Raw genomic sequence first — 21,122 nt, forward strand, 5'->3', positions numbered from 1 at the left:
AGAGCAAGCAGCTTTGCAATCTAATTGACACTTGTCACTACTGTCTGACCTATTTGGATTTCAACAATTATATATATTTTTTTACCTTTATTTAACCAGGTTAGTCTTTTTGAGATACAAATGTATTTTTTCAAGAGAGACCTGGATCAGTTCTGGAGCAGAGCCTTACATGGGACTATAAGTCTCTGGACTCCTGATCCCTCCTGTCTCAGCCTCCAGTATTTATGCTGCAGTAGTTTATGTGTCGGGGGGCTAGGGTCAGTCTGTCACATCTGGAGTATTTCTCTTGTCTTTTCCGGTGTCCTGTGTGAATTTAAATATGCTCTCTCTAATTCTCTCTTTCTCTCTTTCTTTCTCTCTCTCGGAGGACCTGAGCCCTAGGACCATGCCTCAGGACTACCTGGCTTGATGACTCCTTGCTGTCCCCAGTCCACCTGGCCATGCTGCTGCTCCAGTTCCAACTGTTCTGCCTGTGGCTATGGAACCCTGACCTGTTCACCGGATGTGCTACCTGTCCCAGACCTGCTGTTATCAACTCTCTAGAGACAGCAGGAGCGGTAGAGATACTCTCAAAGATCGGCTATGAAAAAGCCAACTGACACTTACTCTTGTGTTACTGACTTGTTGCACCCTCGACAACTACTATGATTATTATTATTTGACCATGCTGGTCATTTATGAACATTTGAACATCTTGGCCATGTGCTGTTATAATCTCCACCCGGCACAGCCAGAAGAGGACTGGCCATCCCTCATAGCCTGGTTCCTCTCTAGGTTTCTTCCTAGGTTTTGGCCTTTCTAGGGAGTTTTTCCTAGCCACCGTGCAAAAACAGGAACCCGGTTTTCTTTTGACGCTTCTTCCATGTTTGATTTGATATCCCAGGAGAAAGCCAGAGAAAGGCATCAAGGAGTTAAAACACCATCTCACAGAACGCTTCATGTTCACAAAATGGTGTGACTGACTACCCACAACATTTCTAAAAGGGGAGTCAAATGGATTACAAACAATGAAAGCCATAATTACAGCTGGGCCTGGAATCCCAATTACACAAGCCGTGTCAGTGACAGCCATCTTGTCAGAAATCAGAGTAAGCAGGAGCCTTGATTGGAAAGTCTTTCATTAGTATGGTGAGAATATAATCAGTGGGCATGTTAAGAGAGTTAATGTCCCCAGTGGTGGGAGCATGCAGAGGAGAGGGCTGCAGAGGACCTGGCCCATTTCCCCTTTCCCCCAGCATGGCTGGCACACACAGCTCAGTGCTGCAGCTCTGCTCCCAACACTGCCTTCACTTTGGCCCTTCATACGACCCCTCCCTCCTCCCCTCCCTCCCTCTTTCCCAAAGCAAATCCCGTTGGCCTGGCGACGGCCCCAGATTATCACAAAAACAAACAAACAAACTGCATGGATAAATCTGTGGCATGTTTTTGTCCTGCTTTTCATTTGGACAACAAGAGCCCTTCTGTCCTAGAAGAGGGGCAGCGGGCCCAGCATTATGCAACAGGAAGAAATGTGATGCGTCTGCTGATATGTTTTAGATTGACTCAGCACCATATGTGACCCCGCAACAAAGCTCACTTGTCCCCTGCAAAACAAGAAGGAAAAAAACTAACTGGCATTATGAAACAAGAAGCCCTGTTTGAAGTTGAGCAGGCTCCTTGGCTACAAAGCCAATCGCTTTCCCTGGCAGCTACCTGCAATGCTTTCCTGAAGGGAGGGCTTTTCCAAGGCCCCAGTGGAAGTGCAGGAAAGCATAGTGGTGTTTAAGAGTGGGATGAAATAAGATCATTGTGACAAAACTGTTCTATAAACGAATACGCTTTACCTAAAAAAATAAAAAGGCAGGCAGGCAGGAGGATCAGCGATTGATTCCCTTACGACAGAAGTATCACACTGAGTAATTGCAGTAATTCCCCTCTCACACTCGCCCACACTGCAGTGAGAAACTCTTCAGAATTAACACTCTCGCATGGGGTTGGCAACCACCAAACACACAGGCACAGATGACTTCGCAAACATTAACCCAAACTTCAAAAGAAAGCATCGCCACAAAGCCAAAAGGAAGACACGCCCACGGCACACACTGCTGGCTGCTCTTAGCACAAGAGAAAGCCATCTTAGGCCTCACTCTCCCCTATCTGAGATATCTACTGCAGCCGTCATCCTCCACGTACAACAACCTTTCAGCCGGTCACATTCTGTTAAAGGTCCCCAAAGCCCACACATCCCTGGGTCGCTTGTCTTTTCAGTTCGCTGCAGCTAGCGACTGGAACGAGCTGCAACAAACACTCAAACTGGACAGTTTTATTTCAATCTCTTCATTCAAAGACTCAATCATGGACACTCTTACTGACAGTTGTGGCTGCTTTACGTGATGTATTGTTGTCTCTACCTTCTTGCCCTTTGTGCTGTTGTCTGTGCCCAACAATGTTTGTACCCTGTTTTGTGCTGCTACGTTGTTGTGTTGCTACCATGTTGTTGTCATGTTGTGTTGCTACCATGCTGTGTTGTTGTCTTAGGTCTTTCTTTATGTAGTGTTGTCTCTCTTGTTGTGATGTGTGTTTTGTCCTATATTTTTATTTAATTTATTTGTATTTTTAATCCCAACCCCCGTCCCCGCAGAAGGACTTGCCTAGTTAAATAAAGTTTAAATAAAAATTAAATAAATAAAAAGCCAAGTAGCTCACTGGCGTTATCAATCCATAGATCTACATGAAAACACCTGCCTGGGTTTGCATGTTTGTATGTGGATCTGTGTGAGTCTAGCCAATGGGATGGTGGAATACTACCTAGGGAATGGCTGTTCTACATGTGTCTGCTCTGTCTGGAACATTGGGGCTCCCATGACTGCTCCTCTTCCCTTGTTTTGACAGCACAGTGCTACCCAGTTAAAAGCCAAGTCTGAATGTTTTGAGGCTCTCTGTATTAATAAGCCAGGGACATGCTGTGGTTATGTAACCTGAGAGTCATGTGAGTGCCTTTGAGTACACTGCCTGAGCTGTGTGAAGCCAAGCCAGGGTTCATCAGGTAGAACTACTATGCAAATACAAGCCCACGCACACACAAACGTGGGCGATAAGCAGGGGAATGTAATTGGCCTACAATCAGCAGCACCCCCTCCCCCCACCATCCCCTGTTCCTCTCTCACTCTTGCTGTGAGGGTAGAGAAGTGAAGGACTGTGTTGCTATAGCAACCCCTGGCTGACTGGCTGAAAGGAGAGGAGGTGGTGACACCAAAGACAGTACAGCATGAAGATAGGCTAAAACTACTTCTCCAATACAAATCCCAATCACACTTGTAGGTGATGCCATTGCGAAGTTGGCTAGCTGAGCTCCTGCGTAGAAACACGTTATCGGGTCTAACGGTCATCTCGCGCTGAACTGAGCATGTGCAGGCCGTCAAATCAAAGGCACTCCTTCCATATAAAGTTATTTTTGACAAATGAAAACGTGTCAGTTTGTCACTTTCACTAGGTTGGAGTATTAACATGTTCAACTACTTAAAACATTGGCTCGAATCTAGATTGTACCTTTAGGTTTAGAGAAAATTAACAACTAAAGAAGAATTGTTCACTTTTCTCATTGACTTCTCAAACCCCAGACCCCAACCTGGTCTGTATGGTCTGTTTGCAAGTGTTCCCGGAAGTCTCGGGTTGTTGCGCCTCTGGGTTTAGAAACTCTGTGGTGACACATTGGGGAGCTAGTCAGAGCCTGGACCTCTCCCAGCAGACAGATCATTAGTTCAACCTCTGCCTCCACTTCCTGCTCTCCTCCTCTGGGCCCAGTCTCTTTCCCTCTACTGCCTCTCTAGCATGTTCTATTCATATTACATTATGCACCTGGCACGGGTTCATTCTCACCTGGATGACCGTGTTACCGCCCTCCAGCAGGGCGATGGCTAATAGGATGCTCTCCTGGAAGATACGATCGCTGGTGGCGTTCATGATGAGGTCAATTACCAGGTCGGACGCTCCCTCTTTATCCAGGCGGCACTGGACCTCATGCAGGGTCAGCTCCCCTTGGGCCGCGGCCGCCCCTGAACTCACCACTGGGGAGGGACAGAGAGAGAGGCAGAAAGAGAGGGACAAGCAGAGAGGGACAAGGAGACAGGAAGAAAGAGGGACAAGGAGAGAGGAACATGGAAAGAGGGACGGGAGGAGTGGGACAGGGAGAGAGGGACAGGGAGAGAGAGATAGGGAGAAAGGTAAAGTGAGAGAAGGGCAGGGAGAGCGAGACAGTGAGAGCGGGACAGAGAGAAAGGTACAGAGAGACTATGAGGATGAGGAAGGACAATGAGGAAGGACATACAGTATACAGGAGAACTTGTCACTCTAAATGAGAGTAAAACTACTATTCCACCACTCAATAGATTTTTCATTTATTTGGATCCCAATTAGCTGACGCCAATGGCGACAGCTAGTCTTACTGGGGTCCCACACATAACGAAAAAGACATTACAGACCAAATACTTTAGAATTGAATTACATCAAGAGGATTGTCAAATGGGCAGATTGAAGAGATCCGTCTGTCTCTTTCCTCTTCATTGATTCACTGCATAATTTGCTTATTATATAATGTAATGAGATTAATCTTGATGGACAACTAAACCAAAGATGGGATGCCACAACTATAGTGATCATCATTCAGTCCCTTGAAAATAGCTGTATTTCCTGGCTAAGACTAGCGAGCCTCATCCAGTCATGATGACTGCTCCAGCCACACGAGGAAGTCGATGTGTGATAATGTTACCCAGAGGGCCACTCTCTGGCTGTGGGAGCAGGTGTGTCCACACTCCACAGGCCTTTCTAATATAGAGCCAGTCTCTCTGGTCGCCTGGCAACAGCACGGCCCGGCTCAGCCAGAGGAGAGGGCTCGTATGCTGAGGGACAGAGCCCGGGTCCAAAGGCTTAATGGAGGACAGGGGCAGGCAGGCATAATTAAGATGGCGCTGCAGTGAATAGCAGCCGTTTTCGGGCTCCTGACCTATTTTGTGTTTTTATTACACTGATCTTTACTTTTTTTTGTACATGATGACTCCGCCATCATTTCCTATGACCGAAAACTTCTGGAACAGCAATCATTAATCTTGATTTGGATGACAATTTCTACATCAACGATTTGGCACCTCTGGACGTTCTGATTACACAGGAACAGGCCCTAATCCCCAGGACTCGAAAGAGGAAGTGACAACGCAAAAGAGGCAGACGAACTGGCATCCTGACTAGACTATGTTGACATGCAAATAAACCACCTCAACCCTCTGTTTAGTTGGCGAACGTACAGCCACTAGAGAATAAACTGGACGAGCTCCGTACGAGACTATCCTATCAATGGGACCTGTAGCACTGTAATATTCTATGTTTCACGGAGTCGTGGCTGAACAAGAACATGGATAAAATACATCTCGCTGGCTTTTCCATGCATCGTCAAGAACGGTCGGTCAGCCTTGGGTAAGATGAGGGGGGAGGGGTGTGTCTCTTTGTTAACAACAGCTGGTACGCAATCTCTAATGTTAAGGAAGTCGCAAGTTTTTCGTAGATGTCTATTTGCCACCAGAAACTGATGCTGGCACTAAGACCACACTCAACAGGCTGCATAGGGCCATAAGCTAACAAGAAAATGCACACTTCTCGTCGCCAGTGATTTTAAAGAAGGGAAACTGAAATCCTTTTTACCTCATTTTACCAGGATGTCACCTGTGCAACTAGAGGTGACAACATTTTAGATAACCTTTACTCCACACAGAGAAATGCACACTAGGCTCTCCCTCACCTTTCCTTTGGAAAATCTGACCATAACACTATACTCCTGATTCCTGCTTACAAGCAAAATCTCAAACAGGAAATACCAGTGACGCGCTAAATACAGAAGTGGTCCTTTGGAGCGGATGCTAAGCTACAGGACTGTTTCGCTTGCAAAGATTTGAATATGTTCCAGGATTCATCCGATAACATTGAGGAGTTTACCACATCAGTCACGGGCTTCATTAATATGTGCTTCAATGTCATCCCCACAGTGACCGTACATACATATCCCAACCAGAAGCCATGGATTACAGGCAACAACCGCACTAAGCTAAAGGCTGAGCTGCCACTTTCAAGAAGCGGGACACTAATCCGGACGCTTTTAAGAAATCCCACTATGAACTCCAAAAGTGGTCAAACAGCCAAAGATTGAATCCTACTACGCTGGCTATGACGCAAACCTACCAGATGAGCTAAATGCCTTCTATGCTCGCTTCGAGGCAAGCAACACTGAACCATGCATGAAAGCACGTGCTGTTGATAGCCAGCGTAGTAGGATTCAACTGTATGATCTTGTGTTCCGTAGCCAATGTGAGGAACACCTTTAAACAGGCTAACATTCACAAGGCCACGGGGGTCAGACGGAATAGTTTTTGTACTCAGAGCATACACTGACCAGCTGGCAAATGTCGTCACTGACATTTTCATCCTCTCCCTGACCCAGTCTGTAATACCTATATGTTTCAAGCAGACCACCATAGTTACCTTGTCATTCTTGGGCACAGGGACTATAACCCCATAGCACTCACATATGTAGCCATGAAATGCTTTGAAAGGCTGGACATGGCTCACATCAACACCATCTTCCCAGACACCCTGGAGTCACTCCAATTCGCATATCACCCCAACAGATCCACAGACACAATCTCTATTGCACTCCACACTGCCCTCTCCCACCTGGATAAGAGGAATACCTACAGTACATGAGAATGTTGTTCATTGACTACAGCTCAGTGTTCAACACCATAGTGCCCTCCAAGCTCATTAGTAAGCTCAGGACTCTGGGACTGAACTCCTCCCTCTGCAACTGGATCCTGGACTTCCTGACGGGCCGTCCCCAGGTTGTGAGGGTAGGCAACAACACATCGGCCACGCTGACCCTCAACAAGGGGGCCCCTCAGGGTTGGGTGCTTAGTCCCCTCCTGTACTTAATGTTCACCCATGACTGTGTGGCCACGCACGACTCTAACACCATCATTCAATTTGCTGACGACAACGGTGGTAGGCCTGAGCACCGACGACGATAAGACAGCCTAAAGGAGGTCAGTAAACTGGCAGTATTGTGCCAGGCTAACAACCTCTCCCTCAATGTCAGCAAGACAAAGGAGCTGATCGTGGACTATAGGAAATGGAGGGCCGAGCATGCCCCCATCCACATCGACGAGGCTGTAGTGGAGCTTCAAGTTCCTTGGTGTCCACATCACGTAGGAAATAACATGATCCACACACAACACAGTCGTGAAGAAGGCACGACGACGCATTTGGCATGAGCCCTCAGATCCTCAAAAACTGCACCAATGACAGCATCTTCACTGGCTGCATCACCGCTTGGTATAGCAACTGCTTGGCATTCGACCGCAAGGCAGTAGTGTGTACAGCCAAATACATCACTGGGGCCGAGCTCCGTGCCATCCAGGACCTCTATACCAGGCGGTGTCAGAGGAAGGCCCTAAAAATGTTCAAAGACTCCAGCCACCCAAGTCCTAGACTGTACTCTCTACCGCACGGCAAGCGATAACGATGCACAGAGGCTGGAATCAACAGGACCCTGAACAACTTCCAACCCCAAGTCATAAGACTGCTAAATAGTGAACCAAATAGCTACCCAGACTATCTGTATTGACCGTTTTTGCACTAACTCTTGAATCATCACATATGCTGCTACTGTTTATTATCTATCCTGTTGCCCTCAATAACCTCGTACCCCTGCACATAGACTTGGTACTGGTACCCCATGTATATAGCCAAGTTATCGTTACCCATTGTGTATTTATTCCTCATGTTACAATTTTTTTCTATAATTTGTCTCTCTGCATTGTTGGGAAGGGCCCATAAGTAAGCATTTCACTGTTAGTCTACACTTGTTGTTGACAAAGCATGCAACAAATTACATTTGATTTGAGGCAGGAGTGTGAACAGGAAGGAACTCATTCCTTTTCTCCAAGCATGGAGAAGAGACCAACCATGACTCATCACCCTGATTTGAAAACTTTAATACTCTGAGGTATTGAGATATTCAGCCAGTCCGTACAAACTTATCCAGAGAGACAGAGATACAGAGACAGACAGATACCTGCTCGAGGTTTCCCTTCTGTTCCAGGGGGGACCGGACCATTGCTGAACGTCGTCACACTGTCTCTTCTGGCCCCAGGCTTGATGTTCCCATAGTAACGATTCACCAGAATCTGCCTCAGAGCTTCACCCTGGTGGAAAGAGGTGATGTCAGAGGATGGAACCTACATCATCATCATCAGATAAGGACTCCCAACATCAGTGTTATCAGCATAGAATACCTCAACTCTGATTGTGCCTGGCACCCTCATACAGTCAGTCTCAAGATATTAACCCTGCATCTTTAACCAGTGGAAACAGTGTGCTTCTTAGAAAGTATTGTTTTCTTGCCTTTGTTAATAACCTTTGCCAGGTAATAGGCAAAGCATGCTCAAATCTGACCTCTGATCTCAACTCTGATTGAGCCTCGCGCCTCATACAGTGTGTCTCAAAAGACAGTCTTCCAACTCATATACAGTACATATAATTTCCCTATATTCCTCCTGAAACCCATTGACACCCACACCCAGTGGACAGTTCGTTAGTGAGGGGGGGTAACCCTGTGAGTAGGTGGGCATGCTGTGGAAGCAGAGTGGCTGCAGGCCAGGTCAGGTGCATCAGTGCACCAGGACAGCCAGCTGTGGTGGGCCAGAGAGAGCAGGCTGGCGGACTCCGGAACGGAGAGGATCAGACCGTACTGAACTGTACCTACCCTTCTCTGGTCCTCCAGTTGCTTCTGGGGCTGGTTGGGATCAAGCTCCTAAGGGTGAGGTGAGTTAGCAGAAAGTAAATCAAAGAAAGTCCAAAAAAGGAAAATTAGGGGAAAACAAAAACAAAACAAAAGAGGGGTGTTAATACTGTGCACATTAGTCACTTTCCTTACATGCAGGGAACTGAGCCAAATGATTTCATGCAGTTAACATAGGGAGGTGGGTTGTGTGTTGGAGTGGATGTGGGGTAGGAACATAATCATGCAAGGCTTAGTGAAAAGAAAGTTTTAAGCACCGGTTAGAGAAGTCTGAAGAAATGTAATAACAAGGTGGCTTGCTGTTAGAAATAAAATACAATTTATTTACAACCCTCCCATTAACATCTCATAATCACTTTACACTTTTTTACGTTCACAATGCTAGAACAAGGCGTAAACTTTGCTGCTCAATCCTTTGATATTGGGTTATTTCAACCAACAAACTGGATGGCTCAGAGTGACTCCCTTGTTACTTTGCAGTTGCAGCACAAATGAAACCATGTTAAATACATAAGGGAGCAACCGGCTGCAAGGGGCAAAAACGCAATCAAACCATGAGAAAAACCCATCCCTTTCCAGATGACTTAATGGAGTCAGTGCAGTGTGCTAGTAGTGGTACTGACACAGTGTAAACCCATGTTCCCATCTGCCATGGAAAAACACCCAGCACGCTGCTCCAAAATCCTGCAGAAAGAAGGTCAGGAAACTGTTCTTCACTCAAACACCTACAGAGGGATGGAGGGATGAATGGAGGGAGGGAAACGGGACATACATGGGTCGGTTCACAGCATCATTAAAAATCCACAAGGGGAAACATTTGCGTGTGTGTGTGTTTTGGTGAGTGGGCCCTGAAAAGGGAGAGGATTTGACTGTTTCCATCTTGATGAGCGGGGAGGATGGATGACTCAGATTATCTATATTCTACAATAACCCATATTAGAGGGCTGAGGCCCAGGCTGTGCTGAGGCCCAGGCAATATGGGTGTTGAACTCACATCTGCAGCAGGGACTTCAGGCTCAGCCGGCAGAGGGGCCAACTGAATAGATAGACAGATAAGACAAATGGTCTGGGTTAGTCAAGGTCTGGGTTAGACCACAGTCAGTGGGCAAATTAACCTCAGGCAGCTCTCAGGTCACTTGCCTTACAGTGCAAACAGATCAATACAAGGCCATGCCAGCTTTGCCAAGGACCTCCTTGTATGTCTGACTGGTTACAGTTGATCAGTTGGCCCATCATGTGGCCGACAGCAACAAAAGCGCATGACTCAAAGCCAGCCACGGAGAAGGGGACAACAAACACACTCTTATCTGACGTTTCTATGCTAAGTCTCTGCTGTTGTTAGAGCACTTGTCTGTGTTATATAATCAAACATCACTATTATACGCTCCCTGTGTTCACATGCCTTCATGGGGTTGCCCATGCTTTCTCCCAGTTGCTTGCAAAGCAAAATGAACACCTTGACATAGGACAATGAATGGGCTGTTTAGTTGTTAATGTGAGCAGATTAGAAATTGCAGGTCCTAAAATGAAGGCCTAGGGAGTTAAGGGACAAACCAGACTTGCGGATATGGCTTTTAGTGGCATGATGGAGCTACAAGTAGGTCTATTAGTGTTACAGTGCATAATAATACATGCAAATGTAAACAAAAATTGTACGAATACTTTTAAAAACCTAACACCTCAGCCAACACTGACTTGTTGATGTTGTTCATACTCAATGTTTGACAAAGCGCCCAAAGAGAAAAGAGAGACATTTGATTTTCTGTGGGCTGACTGCTGAAATGAAACGCTTGCTTGAACACCTTGTTAAAAAGGACCTTTAGGAAGAGAGACAGACAGACGGATGTGATACATTTAAATGGTGCAAAGTGAAAAGGCAGAGACAGATACACAGACAGACCACAGTGGAGTTGACTCTGCCTCAGTAACGCAGTCATGCTGACTCTGAGTAATTGTGAGACTAGACAAGAATCTCCCCTTATCAGGCCCCTGTTTACGTAAAACATCAATTTCCACAGGAAAAAGGATGATGCATGCAAACAAGGCTCAAAGGTTTTAACCCTGATTCACTTGTCTAATTCAATTAAAGCGCAACATCATAAAGTTACTTTTCAATGGGTTTCCTATCCGTCGACATTTTCAGTGGTGGAGCATGACAATCATTATGGGCCTTATCTGACCTGATTTGTCTTCCCTGAGTCCCGGGGACCTGAACGCTGGGGGTCGCCCATGCTTTTCCCATGGAACTGCTGACATCAGCCCTGGACACAGCTAGACCCATGACCGCCAACATTGGTTCCACTTGTACGTTTTCTCAGACTGTATGACGTCAACTATATAGCGGTATAGTGGGCTGAGTCACTACTCCACTGCGATACAGGGCCAAACATAAGGTCATCTTTATGGAAGTTACAATCACATTTCAGCAGTGGAAAGACGAGACGACTCCCCCATGGAGGTTCCACTTGTCTCTGCACTTGTTTTCAGGGTGTGTCACATGGGTCTGGAGTCAGAATCATACCACCCCTTCCTTCTCCTTATTATATAACCTGCCGGGCCTCCCCCCCCCCCACCACCACCCTTCTATCCCCTAGCATGGAAGATTACAGGACAAAGAATAAATAGGCAGGGGGAGGGAGGGAGACATACAGTCAACAAGAAAGAGAGACAAACAGGAAGAGAATCATAGGAGATAAAGGGGGATAAGGGGGAGGACAGAGAGATGATTTATTTTGTTCTTGTCTGACACCATTACATCAGTGGCGGGCCTGAAACTGTTAACACTCCCTTGCCCGCCCCAGCGCCGCCCAACACGAGGCGCTGCCAGTCTCTCAGTAAACAGCTCCGCCACACTTTTATTGCCAATTACTTCTGAAGGTCACATCAGTGGAGAGTGAATTTCAGGGAGGGGGGGGGGGGATATGCTAGCTCTTACATAACCGCTGCCTGAGAGCTGGCGGGAGCCCAAGTATCGTGCAGGACGAAGGCAGGCTGCAGGGAACCTGGGACAGAGCTGCATGGCCAGCAAAAGTGCCTATAGTTTCCCCTGTTGGAGGGGATCAGAGAAACAACCAAGGTTCCCTCAAATCGCCTCACACACATTGCAGCAGCGCTGAGTATAGCTGAGGACAAGCAGGGAAACGCTGAGGCAGAGGACACCAGCACTGTGGGATTTAGAACGGCCATGAGAGGAGAGAACAGGGAGAAACTAAGAGGGAGGAAAAAGATTGGTAGAGAGATATAAATAGAGAGAGAGGGAGACAGAGAGTTTGCCAGGGATAATGAGACGATAGAGATCCGCTGGCACGGGGACACACAGCGAGGCGAGGGAGCAAGAGAGACACATGCGGAGACAAACAGACCGTCGTGCCCTCTCCTGCATAGAAATCATCTCTATTGCGTAACCCCCCCCCCCCCCAGTTGGCACACAACATATCGCCAACCTAAAGCCATATTATCTCTGCTTGCTGCTGACCCTATTACATTATCCCACCCATCCCCGACACAAACACGCACACCGACACAGGGTACTACAGTACCCTATACTTCTCAGATGAATAGGGAGAGTACTGTAGTGCATGGCAGAGCTCTCCTGCAGCAGTGGGAAGCCACAGAGGGGCTGGCATGCCGAACAGCACAGCAAGCTTAACACAGGGCTTACGGAACAGCTAACTGACAGACAGCTCAGTGCTGCTGGTGCTGTTTCTGCTGCAGAGGGGAAGTGTGGGCTTTGGATCAGCCTAGGGTCTGGGACACTGCATCCCACAGTAGGGCCCTCCTGGGTCCATGCATGTGCCGGATGTGTGGGTGGGGTGTGTGTGTGTGTGTGTGTGTGTGTGTGTGTGTGTGTATATGTGTGTGTGTGTGTGTGTGTGTGTGTGTGTGTGTGTGTGTGTGTGTGTGTGTGTCTGTAAAGTATGTGCGTACATTCTTCAGACAGTAAAACGGGGAGGGGGCGTTGATGCAACAAAGAAGCAGTCTATCTGTTCACTCCCATTTTAGGAGGGAGTGTCAGGGATTGTTTTTGGGAGGGGAAGCAGCTGGGGATTTCCAACACTGGATACCACATGGAGGGAAGGAGGAGTAGAGAGAGAGAGAGAGAGAGAGAGAGAGAGAGAGACAGAGAGAGAGAGCGTGAGAGAGAGTGTGTGAGAGAGAGAGAGAGAGAGAAAGAGAGAGAGAGAGAGAGAGAAAATACACTCATGTGATCTCCTGGCAGACATGCAGCTTAGAGTGTAGGCTCTCCAACAGTCACTCAGTCTGATATCTATGTTTACCTTTCCTTCTTATCTCTCCCTCTCTTGATTTCTTTCCTTTTTCACCCTAAAGTAACTCATTCCATTCTTGTGCTCATTTACTGTACAATAAATCAAGTGCTTGAAGTTGTGAGTAGATAATGTTGTTGTGCCCAAAAAGTTAAACTACAGTAATACTGCAACTTATACTAAATGATATCTTCCAATCTATGGTTGAAAGCTGTGCTCTTATATGCCATACCCTCTCAATGTATGCTTTGGAATGGGGTGTACTGTAGTCTGGTGCTTTGCCATTAACAAGGGTAATATTAACTGTTGCGCAACATCCAGGAACTATAAACACTTCTAAGTAAGAAGTTAGACCCTCCCATATGGCACTGGTCCCAGCCTCTCTGAAAGTCCCTAAACAGACAGATACAGTACCAGATGAAAGGTAAACAAAAATAGGATATCTGCAGGGTGCACTGTCTTTACGGCAGACACAGACATAGAAACACAGACCTGAATGTACATATACAGTAGCAAGCACACCTGCACGCACCAACCCCCTTACCCTCTATGGATGTTGGTATGATCTGGTTTCCAACCACTACATTTAAGGGATAGCTTCACGTGTATAAATACTCACACACCTGCTGTGGTAATGGTGGTGAGGAATTTAGGGGGAACCACCCTGTCCCTCTGACCACCATCCAAAGAGAGTCTCTCCCCCCCCAGGGTCTGCCATTATGGTCCGTGTGCACTGTTTCCAAAAATACCAGATTCCTAACATGCAATTCCAGTCTGAAAAAAACTGTATAAAGACCTTTGGATCTATGTACACAACGACCATAATTCAACTTCAAGCAGACGACTACAATCAGACCTGCGTTCAAATACATGGACTTCTGTATCTGGGTCGTTCCACCAATTGGGTGCCTTTTGAGTAGTGTAACTTGGTAAAAAAAATATATATTTATATGATTTCACCTCATTTTCACATGTCCTGTTCACCTAATGTGTATATGTTAAACTTAATTAAAAAAATGTGTTTTCCATCTCAAGAGGTTAAATAAAAAAACGACTATAGTAAGTGCCAAATAAAGTAACAGGGTTGACCGTAACAGGGTTGACCGTAACAGGGTTGACAATTTCATCATAAATCATCCATAAATCCCCTTGTGACAGGGTGAATGGAAGCTTGTTGTGTACAACAGGGAAGGGCAGTTGAATGCAAACTTTACAGAAAAAAAAATAGTTAAAACATTTGTAGCCTGTCTACTGGTTGATGTGTTATGCCCGACCCCTCACTTTTCCACCTCAAAACACTAGAAAATAGCTCAAAATAGTAGAACCAGCTCACCTGCTTCTACACTATGATTTGATTGTTAGATGTTGTGTTTCTTTAGTAAAAAAAAAAGTTTACAAAAAAAAGTTTCATCATATTAAAACAAGAGTTCAGTTCACGTGACAGGGTTGACCTTAAAATGAAGGACAGACGTAAATGAATCACTAATCACATGAAATAAATAATCATCTTCAGATATGGCTTTGTTAAAGCAACAAAATAACTAGGGCTTTACAATGATGGTGAAAACTTGGAGACGTTATGGGGTTAAGTGGGTTAAAATCCTAGAAGTCACAGAGGGACATGTCAAAATATAGAATTTTGGCACTTTAGCAAATCTTTATTCATATTAACTATCAGATTTATTAAACTCTCCATGTGGTCTATGTTAAAAGGGCACGTCATGTAATATAAAAGGCTTTTAAATTGCAATATTGGTGCACAATTTCTACTTAAAATATTGAAGGGATGCAAAAGGCACTTTTTTCTTGGAACAAACCATCTGGCATTTAAAATACTTTTTTGGTGTATTTGAGTATTTTCAAACACACTTTTATTTGAGTATTTGAATGGTTAATTGTAAAAACCAAATAGTCTGCCAAATTGTATTTGACAGTATTTTCGAATACTTTCGAATACTTCAAATACAATTTTCCGATACCTGGGTTAAATGCATGGGAGTGAATTGAGTATTTTGAACGCAGGTCTGACTACAATACAGACACATTGGAGTATAGCAAGTTGGCAACACCAAAAAGTGCTTAGCATGCTAGTGGCACGGTAACACACACGGAAACTAGCAGCTACTCTGAAGTCAGCAGCACATAACAAGACAGAAAAACCACTAGCTCAGGCACATCTATCTACACCACACGACTTGTACGAGACAGAAACCTAACGAAAGAAGGAAAATGATCAACCTCAGCCACATCCATCTCATCATCAAAGGCAATGTGCTGGAAGAGAAGAGTATACAGGCAGAGTTAGTAGAGCTGGGTTAGGAGGAGGGGAGGCAGCTGAAACCAGACAAACAGTCGGTAAGAAACCCCACACCATGTCAGTCAGTCAGTCAGTTAGTAAAAACACACAGGTTACTGCATTTCAAAGCAATGGATTGGTCTCGCTCAACAGAACAGAAAGCAGAGCGAACCAAGGTCATTAATCAGAGATTAGTACAGAGAGTCATTTACAGTCCATACAGTAAATGCTGTATTAGTGTTAATGGTGTATTAGAGTTAAAGTTCAATTACAACATGCTGGTGTTGTTAAAGTATACTGGAACTGTCCCCAACCACCAAACATAGACAAGTCATTTTCAGATGGACACTAATCTGTTGCGGTTTATTTGTGTGTCTGACTGTGCCAATATGATTAGCACTGAGGATACCATATATACACACCCTTGGCATCTTATTCCTGCAGAAGGGCAGCTGCTACTGTAGGTTTTAAACCAAACCAAAAGACTCATCCCATCCATCACAGACATAATGTACTACCAGTATCATCTGGAGGGAAGGCAAAGGGCAGCAGAGGAAAACTTAACCTCCAGCTTTGCTGTTAACCTCTGACCTCTGCATTGACCTCTGTAAAAAGCTACAGAATACCAGGCCTCTTAGCAGCACTCGGTTTCCCCTCATGATAAAACCCAGTGTAGAGAGAACAAGGGAAGTATTGTGAGGTGGTGGTGAAGACGGCCATTTACCTTCTCCCCATAGCCACGGTCTTTGGTCATCATCTCCCTCAGAGTCTGCAGCACCTTGATACACAGCCGCTCCTCGTTCTCCTCCAGTAGCTGCTTGGTGTGTTTGATCAGCCTGGGCAGAGGACAGGGACAGGGACAGGGACAGGAGGAGAGCTGTATCACACATACTGCACTGTACTGAACTGTACACCCCCCCCCCCAAAAAAACACTTCAGTGGTAACAAACCCTGATTTCAGAGAGGCCCCCCTACAGTATTTACTGTTAAGCTTGAGTAATTAAGAGATAATATTATGTCAGCATGACATATCGTAATTGATTGGCTTAATTCATTATTGGGTATAAATGCTTGGAGTAGAGATTGACCTCACGTGGGTCTTAGAGGTGCTGTCAATCAGATCAGGTGCTGTGTTTGACTTGTATTCATTGATAGGAGCATTTCAGTTCAAATGATGTGTATGAGTCTGAACACTTCAATGAAAACCATTAGACCCAATCTCTTCCCGGCATACAGGCTTTCCTAAAGGTCCCATTTTATTCTACTGTACATATTACGGTTAGTACTGTACTGTTTTACCTTTGAAATGTAAGTCCTTGTCCTGAATCAGTGTGAACTTGTGGTATCTCACGTGCTACTCCACACATTAACCCCCCCTGCCTGCGGCCCTTTACAGTAGGCAAATCCCTGAGCCGGCACCTGTTCAAAAAGCCCAGACGCCCGCCCTCATGCCCAGTAATCCAATCTCAGCCCTTATCAAACACAACAGACACAGGAATGGCCTGGCCTGTGTAAGGCAGGGAGGGAGGGAGCCCTGTGTGAGGGAGACAGAGCTCCAGTAGGTTCAGGGCAGGACATGTGAAAACAAAGCCCTGGGTCACTACAGTAGCATGTCTGGAGCAGCATGCCCTGATCAATGACGGATTCAGTTACCGTACACTTGTACGGTGTGTCCCGTGTGGCTCAGTTGGTAGAGCATGGTGTTTGCAACGGGGGACCAGTATGGGAAAAAAATGTATGAAATGTATGCATTCACTACTGTAAGTCGCTCTGGATAAGAGCGTCTGCTAAATGACTAAAATGTACGGGATGTGTCCCAACTCTAGTTACAATATGGCAGGTACAGTATGAAAGAGCACAATGCATTCCTCAACATTGAGACAGTATCAGGAGACTGTGCAGACTTCCCAGTTAAACCACAGCTAGATCAATTTCTAGTAGCTAAACCCTCATTTGGTTTACAACTGCTGTGGAAAAAAAATGTCTCAATTTCTAAGAAAATTGCAGACTGTGGTTCATCACTGGACATTGCAAGAGGCACGTCCATTGTTAGTCAGCATGTCAAGGAGGTGGGTGGCTTGCAGTGGTTAGTGGGCACATGAGTCTTACTTGGAAATGAAGCCACCGCTTTCACACTTCCTGCGGGCGTCTGTGTTCTCAGGAAAGAGTAGCTCTGGGCGATGCAGTACATCCACCAGGACAGATAGCTCAGCCTGGACCAAAGGACGCAGACGGTCCTCTAGAGCCGACACTATGTCCTTAAACACAGAGCAATGCAGAAGAAAGGCATGGTTAGAGAGGTAATAGGGCACAGGCACACTCAGGGCATTGGCACACTGAGTGTTACACCAGTGGTAGGTCTAGATGAAGCCCAACTGAACTGTATGAGATTGGGGCCTGGATTCCAGCCCTTACATTTGAAGTCGTGACCAAACAAGGTACAGGGAAGCTGACAAAACTGAAAAACACTATGGTGAACTTTGTGACCTTATTGTCTCAGACTGCACACTGGAAAAACAATTATAAAAGCAGAAGTAGACCACGGCTTACCAAAAACCTCGAAAACAGACCAGCCCAGTTCAACTTCCCTCACCCTGCTCTATATCCCCATGAGTCAGAGTCATGATAAACTCCATGGAAATAAGAAAACTGTTACAGTTGCATCACATTGTGTGTTGATGTAGACATTGTCTTGGGAGGGAAGGCGGGAGGGATTCTGGTAGAGTTACTGTATACAGTGTGGTGGGTACAAAGAAATTGCAACACACACACTAGATTAGCTTTCTGGGGGATTACAGGTCATTCCTTACTAATGCAGTTCCATTAATTCTGTTTCTGGGAACTGGTCAATTCATCACAGCCATTTTCAATTATTGCCATAGTTTTTCAAGACGATTTAAGTCAAAACTGAAACTAGGCCACTCAGGAACATTCAATGTTGTCTTGGTAAGCAACTCTAGTGAATATTTGGCTTTGTGTTTTAGGTTATTGTCCTGGTGAAAGGTGAATTTCAAATCAAATCAAATTGTATTTGTCACATGGCAGAATACAACAGGTATTCCTTACTGTGAAATGCTTACTTACAAGCCCTTAACCAACAATGCAGTTCAAGAAATAGGGTTAAGAAAATATTTACTAAATAAACTAAAGTAACACAATAAAACGTAGCACAAAATGACATAACAATAGCGAGGCTATATACAGGGGGTACCGGTACTGAGTCAGTGTGGAGGCTATATACAGGGGGTACCGGTACTGAGTCAATGTGGAGGCTATATACAGGGGGTGCCGGTACTGAGTCAATGTGGAGGTTATATACAGGGGGTACCGGTACTGAGTCAATGTGGAGGCTATATACAGGGGCTACCGGTACTGAGTCAATGTGGAGGCTATATACAGGGAGTACCGGTACTGAATCAATGTGGAGGCTATATAAAGGGGGTACCGGTACTGAGTCAATGTGGAGGCTATATACAGGGGGTACCGGTACTGAGTCAGTGTGGAGGCTATATACAGGGGGTACCGGTACTGAGTCAGTGTGGAGGCTATATACAGGGGGTACCGGTACTGAGTCAATGTGCGGGGGTACAGGTTAGTTGAGGTAGTTTGTACATGTAGGTAGGGGTAAAGTGACTATGCATTGATAATAAACAACGAGTATCAGCAGTGTAAAAATAGAGGGGGGGGGGGGGGGTATATGTAAATAGTCCGGGTGGCATTTGATGAATTGTTCAGCAGTCTTATAGTTTGGTAGAAGCTGTTAAGGAGCCTTTTGGACCTAGACTTGGCGCTCTTGTACCGCTTGCCGTGCGGTAGCAGAGAGAACAGTCTATGACCTGGGTGACTGGAGTCTTTGACAATTTTTTGCCCCTTCCTCTGACACCGCCTAGTATATAGGTCCTAGATGGCAGGAAGCTTGGCCCCAGTGATGTACTGGGCCGTACGCACTACCCTCTGTAGCACCTTACGGTCGGATGCCGAGCAGTTGCCATACCAGGCAGTGATGCAACTGGTTAGGATGCTCTCGATGGTGCAGCTGTAGACATTTTTGAGGATCTGGGGACCTATGCCAAATCTTTTCAGTCTCCTAAGGGGAAAAAAGTGTTGTCATGCCCTCTTGTGTTTGGACCATGTTGGTGATGTGGACACCAAGGAACTTGAAACTCTCGACACGTTCCACTACAGCCCCATCGACATGAATGGGGGTCTGTTCGGCCCTCCATTTCCTGTAGTCCACGATCATCTCCTTTGTCTTGCTCACACTGAGGGAGAGGTTGTTGTCCTGGCACCACACTGCCAGGTCTCTGACTTCCTCCCTATAGGCTGTCTCATCGTTGTCGGTGATCAGGCTTACCACTGTTGTGTCGTCAGCAAACTTAATGATGGTGTTGGAGTCATGCCTGGCCACGCAGTCTTGGGTGAACAGGGAGTACAGATGGGGACCAAGCATGCACCCGATGTGTTGTTGCCTAACCTTACCACCTGGGGGTGGCCCTTCAGGAAGTCCAGGATCCAGCTGCAGAGGGAGGGTTTTAGTCCCAGGGTCCTTAGCTTAGTAATGAGCTTTGTGTGCACTATGGTGTTGAACACTGAGCTGTGGTCAATGAACAGCATTCTCACATAGCGTAGGTGTTCCTTTTGTCCAGGTGAAAAAGGGCAGTGTGGAGTGCGATTGAGATTCTGTCATCTGTAGATCTGTTGGGGCGGTATGCAAATTGTGTGGGTCTAGGGTTTCCAGGATGATGGTGCTGATGTGAGCCATGACCAGCCTTTCAAAGCACTTCATAGCTACCGACGTGAGTGCTACGGGGCGGTAGTCATTTAGGCAGGTTACCTTCGCATTCTTGGGCACAGGGACTACGGTGCTATAAACACGTGGGTATTACAGACTTGGTCAGGGATGTCAGTGAAGACACTTGCCAGTTGGTCCGCGCATGCTCTGAGTACATGCCCTGATAATTTGTCTGAATGGTCACCTGTTTAAAGGTCTTGCTCACATTTGCTACGGAGAGCATGATCACACAGTCGTCCGGATCAGCTGGTGCTCTCATGCATGCTTCAGTGTTGCTTGCCTTGAAGTGAGCATAAAAGGCATTTAGCTCGTCTGGTAGGCTCACGTCACTGTGCAGCTCGCGGCTGGGTTTCCCTTTGTAGTCCGTAATAGTTTGCAAGCCCTGCCACATCCGACGAGCGTCATAGCTGGTGTAGTAGGATTCAATCTTAGTCCTGTATTGACGCTTTGCTTGTTTGATGGTTCATCTGAGGGCATAGCGGGATTGTTCTTCCAGTGTCTGCTGGAAAGCAGACAGAAACAGATTTTCCTCTAGGATTTTGCCTGTGCCTAGCTCTATTCCGTTTATTTTTATCCTAAAAAAAGACCCTACTCCTTGCCGATGACAACCATACCCATAACATGATGCATCCACCGCCATGCTTGAAAATATGAAGTGCGGTACGCTGTGATGTGTTGTGTTGGATTTGCCCCAAACAAAACGTTTTGTATTTAGGACATACGGGAAAAAACAATGTATGCATTCACTACTGTAAGTCACTCTGGATAAGAGCGTCTGCTAAAATGACTAAAATGTCAAATGTAAATGTAATAAAGTTAATTTCTTTGCCACATTTTTTGCAGTATTACTATTATTAGTGCCTTATTGCAAGCAGGATACATGTTTTGGAATATGTTTATTCTGTACAGGCTTCCTTCTTTTCACTCTGTCATTTAGGTCATTATTGT

The 21,122-nt window shown here is 45.9% G+C and overlaps 1 protein-coding gene across 10 annotated transcripts in view; it reads right to left on the reverse strand.

Moving 5' to 3' along the window:
* LOC115150859 (inositol 1,4,5-trisphosphate receptor type 1) overlaps positions 1-21,122 on the reverse strand; it is a 135,928-nt gene that overhangs the window by 52,979 nt on the left and 61,827 nt on the right. For 7 of the 10 annotated variants that reach the window (XM_029694615.1, XM_029694610.1, XM_029694607.1 and 4 more), the window contains 7 exons: positions 17,492-17,640; positions 16,107-16,218; positions 15,325-15,360; positions 9,816-9,857; positions 8,786-8,833; positions 8,096-8,225; positions 3,859-4,046 (listed from right to left, as the gene is read on the reverse strand). In XM_029694615.1, the coding sequence (XP_029550475.1) occupies positions 3,859-4,046; positions 8,096-8,225; positions 8,786-8,833; positions 9,816-9,857; positions 15,325-15,360; positions 16,107-16,218; positions 17,492-17,640 (705 nt within the window). The remainder of the gene's footprint in view (positions 1-3,858; positions 4,047-8,095; positions 8,226-8,785; positions 8,834-9,815; positions 9,858-15,324; positions 15,361-16,106; positions 16,219-17,491; positions 17,641-21,122) is intronic. The other 3 variants (XM_029694611.1, XM_029694613.1, XM_029694614.1) reach the window with 3 other exon arrangements.

The sequence above is a fragment of the Salmo trutta genome, chromosome 16 (assembly GCF_901001165.1).
Source record: "Salmo trutta chromosome 16, fSalTru1.1, whole genome shotgun sequence".
Classification (NCBI taxonomy): Eukaryota; Metazoa; Chordata; class Actinopteri; order Salmoniformes; family Salmonidae; genus Salmo; species Salmo trutta.